General features: G+C 30.3%; 1 protein-coding gene across 1 annotated transcript; it reads right to left on the bottom strand.

Moving 5' to 3' along the window:
• Positions 1-1,180: 1,180 nt before the first annotated feature.
• LOC107062402 (uncharacterized) lies at positions 1,181-2,758 on the bottom strand. The gene is made up of 2 exons (XM_015312992.1): positions 1,951-2,758; positions 1,181-1,661 (listed from the first exon to the last, which is right to left on the bottom strand). The coding sequence occupies exons 1-2, from the start codon at positions 2,295-2,297 to the stop codon at positions 1,598-1,600; spliced, it is 411 nt and encodes a 136-aa protein (XP_015168478.1). The 5' UTR covers positions 2,298-2,758; the 3' UTR covers positions 1,181-1,597.
• Between the last annotated feature and the right edge of the window lie 2,080 nt (positions 2,759-4,838).

The raw sequence follows: 4,838 nt of genomic DNA, 5'->3' as shown, positions 1-4,838 counted from the left end.
AAACTCGAAAAAAATAAGATAATATGAATATCTTATGTCCAAACTTGGGTTTTCTGACATTCTTTGCAGTACCAAGTTTTGAGAGGAGTATTGAGGAAAGAGTATAGATATACTGGGTCTATACACTGATATACATATGTATTATACATCTTTAAGTGTGTATTAATAGTGAGCAGATAATAAGTTGATATTGTTAGCTCAAACCCTCTACAAGTGGTATTGCGGAAATACCTTGATCTAGTTTGTTGGGCATATGCTTCGACTTTCTGCCTTGTTTTATTATTTTAGTTTTCGCTAGCTAGTTATAAATTATTGAGATATTCAGATCGTGATAAAAAAAATAAGCCTTACAAGGAGCTCTAAGAACTCTGAATAGTTGTTTGAACAACGAGTTATATTTACGTATTATTAGTGCCAATATTGGCATGTTGGGAATGAGGTCTTGATTTTCATTCATTTTATCAAGCAGTTGCAATTTAAAATTTTCTAGATTTTTCGTGTTATTATTATTTGGATAAGAATCCTGATAATCATAAATTGGACTACTACAAGTATTAATATTGTTATAGTCTGTCTCTGTAAAGTGAGAGTGAAATTTATCCTGATCAGAATTAAATTTCACAAAAACAACACTCTCAATAGGAAGAAAGGATGTTGGGAATAGTTTTCATAAATCTTGAAATGAAAACTTTCTTTGATTGTAGGTCTAACATTAAACTTGTATCCTTTTGTCCAAAAGTTTTTTTTTTTTTCAAAAGGATACTTTAAGAACAACTCTAGAAGAGCGTGTAAGTAACATAAAATCTACTTTCATTCAATTAGCCTAACTGCCTAACTAACATGAACGTTTGCTTTGTCAAATTTCAATCTAATAATTGGGATCTGTCTCTTATCCATGAGGAAATGTCTTTTTGCACCTTCAGGAAGTTGTTGAATAAATAGCAACTTTCATTCTTGCAAGAGTCAATAATGACTAATTCCATCCCAAATAAAATACAAGTTATAACAATCAAAAATTCGGAAAGAAAAAAAAAACAAAAACTATAGTATCTTTAAAAGTAAATATCCAAGACTTACGACAATAAAAAATTCAAAACAAAACCACCTGTATTCTTTATTATTTATTTTATTAAAGGGAAAAGATACAAGTACCACTCTAGACTATGATCGAAATTCCAGAGGCACACCTTAACTAAACTAACGTCTTATTGCCCCTGAACCCATTTTTATTTTATTTTGTGCACCTTTTTGGTTTACGTGGCATCCAATATCTCTCACGCGCCTCAATTGCATGGAGTCACGGAGTGTGCCACGTAAAACAAAAGGTGTACAAAATTATAAAAAAAAAGTTTAGGGGGTAATAGAACCTTAGTTTAGTTAAGGTGTGTCTCTGGAATTTCGATCATATTCTAGGGGTACTTGTGTGTTATCCCCTTATTAAAAATAAAAGTACACGCAGGAGGAAAACAAATGAAGAAATTAAAAAGAACCGCACACATCCTCCATAACAATAATTAAGAAAAAAAACACAGAAACGTCAAAATGTTGTTTAATTTTTCAGCCGCAGCCTGCAGTATCCATGCATCTGACTGAGTCCTTATTTCTTCACAATCCACACTTCCTTTCTTTCTTTGAATCCCATCGCAAGAAAGTTGAATGCCCTAATCATAAACAAGATGAATAAATTAAGTTATCAATATTAAAATGATAGTACCTTTTATTTTATATTATACTATATACTATAGAAATAATCTAACTCAAGTGTTTTTAATTTAATTTTAAAAAAATTCAAAGAAAAAAATAGGCCAAGAAACCTAAGGGGAACTGCCTTTTCTTTGAGCTGTAGAGCCACCCCTGGTATATATTTGACCCTTTACCATTTCAAATTAAATAGAAATCATGTGATTTATCATGATATATACCAATAAAACTTTTTATTTTTTTTCATACCTTAGACGAGAGAGCTCAAGAGGTCTTTGGGGATGAATCACACGGATGATTGATCCCTCTCCATCGGTAAAACCATCGTCAACGATGATCTTTGGGAAATGTACAAACGTCTGTGGAGTCAAGCACTGAATAAATTTCCCGTTTATATGAACCTCTACGGTAGAGGGCCTCCCGAAGGACTTATTGCGGGCAAAGAAGGTATGCGCCGCGATAACCTTTGTGCTGAACGGGGCAATTTTAATCACAAGGCCGTATCGTCCTGGCAGTGCATGAAGGAGACTCTCCTTCAGATAGACATCACTGTCGCCCCGGTTTTCTACCTGGACGACCACCTCTAGAAAATTCATCTTAAAAGTTTAGCTCGGTGCACGGGGTTCAGAAAAAAGATGAGTTTATAGTTGTATGTAGTTTCTTCACGACTTTCTTTTGAGTAGTCTTACTGATACGATCCACTGAGATAGCTTCAACTTAAGTACACTAAAATTTAGAAATTGGAGAGCCTAGCAACAGCTCCACGGAGGTGCCGGTAAGATCATGATCGGGTGGTGAAGTTGTAGTCGTCTGTCCGAAGTTGTAGAGACATGATAAAGGTTCATGTGAAGATGAATCGATGAATTTGATTGAAGCAACGATATCCAAATAATTAAGTTAATGAAATGTTTTTTCCTTCACAAAAGAGATATGTAATATAATGAATGGAATAATATAATTCACTATAAATTTTGAACTCTTAAGTCTTATATAAGAAAAGAAATGAAAGGAGCAATTCATTATCTCTAAATCAAGAAATGATGGCAGATAGTATAAAGCCATGACTACTATCCCTTAATTTAGCAAATAAGAATTATATTTGCTTAACTGGCGACACGTCAAGTCAATTTAACATTAATCTTGAATTACTTGTAAATTAGTAATAAATTATATCTGTTTAAATTAAGTGAATATTGCGAAGAAAGTCTTTTTTTTTTGGCCTTGACATTTATATTAGTATTTCTATTATCTAGTTCATACGCGTGCATTAATATGTCGACATTTTGATTTTTCAAATACTTCAAATTGAATTTATTAGTAAATCCTGATAGTCACTTTTTAATTTAAAAAGATTATACACGTTAAATAAAAATCCATAATTACCTGGAAAATAGCTTTTTTTAATTTGCAACTTCCCTTTCATCGGGTGAATGGGTGGTATGACGATCTCAATGCTGATGCTAGATTTATTTAGGGAAATTTTCTTAATTAGCACTATTAATTAATGCCCCTAATAATAGATTATAGAAAGATTATTTGTTAAATTATATATATACATGCATACATACAATATTTTAGTTTTTATACATACATACTTAAAATACGTCTGACATACACACAAGACGATATACAATTGTATGTACGGTGATACTAATAGGACATACGCCCAAACATACACAATATGTATGACTTGTGTCATATTACTGGGAAAATTTCTTCAACCACCAAATCAATTTAATTAATAAAGAGTATGACATCAATAATAGAAACATTTCATTTTTCTATACTCATTTTTTACATTCATGTGAGTTTGGGCGGTTTGACACTCTCAAACCCAAAGCTAAACGAATTATTAATATTTGTTAGATTTTGAGATTAAGAATACCTTCGTCGTTAAGTAAATAGCTAGACCACCTATACCCCTTACTTTAACATGGGGTGTCATGTGCATTCGATTTTTCGATTTGATTTTATATTATACGGTTTTGATTTTGAAAAAGTGTAATTCAATCCGAACCAAAATAAATTTGATTTGGTTTGATTCTTTTCGGTTCAATTATTCAGTTATCTCAATAATTTACTATCTAATATAAATCACAAGTAAAACGTACAACGTAATACTTAAAAGTATATCAATTATAGATGTCCAAACATAAAAGATAAACTAAATCATAATGAAAGATAATAACTAAAAAGGGACTAAAGTGTATATATAAAAATAATATAATTCGGGTTTTTCGATTTATCAATTTTTATTTTTCTAAATTCGAAATCAAATAAAGCAAATTATTAATTCAAAATCAAATTAAAAAAAATAAAATCAATCCAAATTAAAATTCGATTCGATTTACTACACTTAAAATTAAAATCCAAATTTAAAAACCAATACAGTGTGGACATTCTAATGAATTACATAAGAACGAGATTACGTACGTATTATTCACTTTGTGTACCTCAAAATACGCTCAAATATAATATTGAAAAAGTTACTCCAATATTAGTAAGCAAATAGAATCTTATCTTTTTAAGTGGCAACAGCCAACACGTCAAGTCCATGCCATAATTTGTCACCAAATAAGAAACAAACTTAGACGAAATTTTTACTCTAATTCATATAAATCAATTGGGAACAAGTTATCTTGGTCGGTTACCCTTGAATAAAAATAATATTATAATAGTGAGATAACAAATCTTAAGATAATTAATTAATAAAAGTAAATTCAGATTTGTAAACATTTTGATTTACAGCGCACTTTATTATCTTTAAAAAGAAATGTACGTTGACTAAAATCCATATTACTAGGGAAGTTGCTGCCCAACCTGTCATTTTAATTAATAAAGAATATAACATCAATGATAACATTTCATTTTTCACATTCATGTGTGGATGGGCGGTTTGACAGTCAATGTCCAACGAAAAAGATTTTTTATAGGTTAAGAAATAGGGAAGGAGGATAAAAAATACTCATAAACTATTAAAAATGGAACAAATATATCTTTTGTTAGATTTTGGTATTAAAAATATGAAAATTTTTATTTTAAGACAAATATGTGCTATATATTTACTATATACAGTTATAACGTTAAAAAATTACATTACACTACTCAAGATTAACACTGATGGAAGCTTCAACATA

This window comes from Solanum tuberosum, unplaced genomic scaffold (assembly GCF_000226075.1).
Source record: "Solanum tuberosum cultivar DM 1-3 516 R44 unplaced genomic scaffold, SolTub_3.0 scf00225, whole genome shotgun sequence".
NCBI classification, from domain to species: domain Eukaryota; kingdom Viridiplantae; phylum Streptophyta; class Magnoliopsida; order Solanales; family Solanaceae; genus Solanum; species Solanum tuberosum.
Note: the sequence above shows the minus strand (reverse complement) of the source record. Positions and strands in the feature narration are given on the sequence as shown.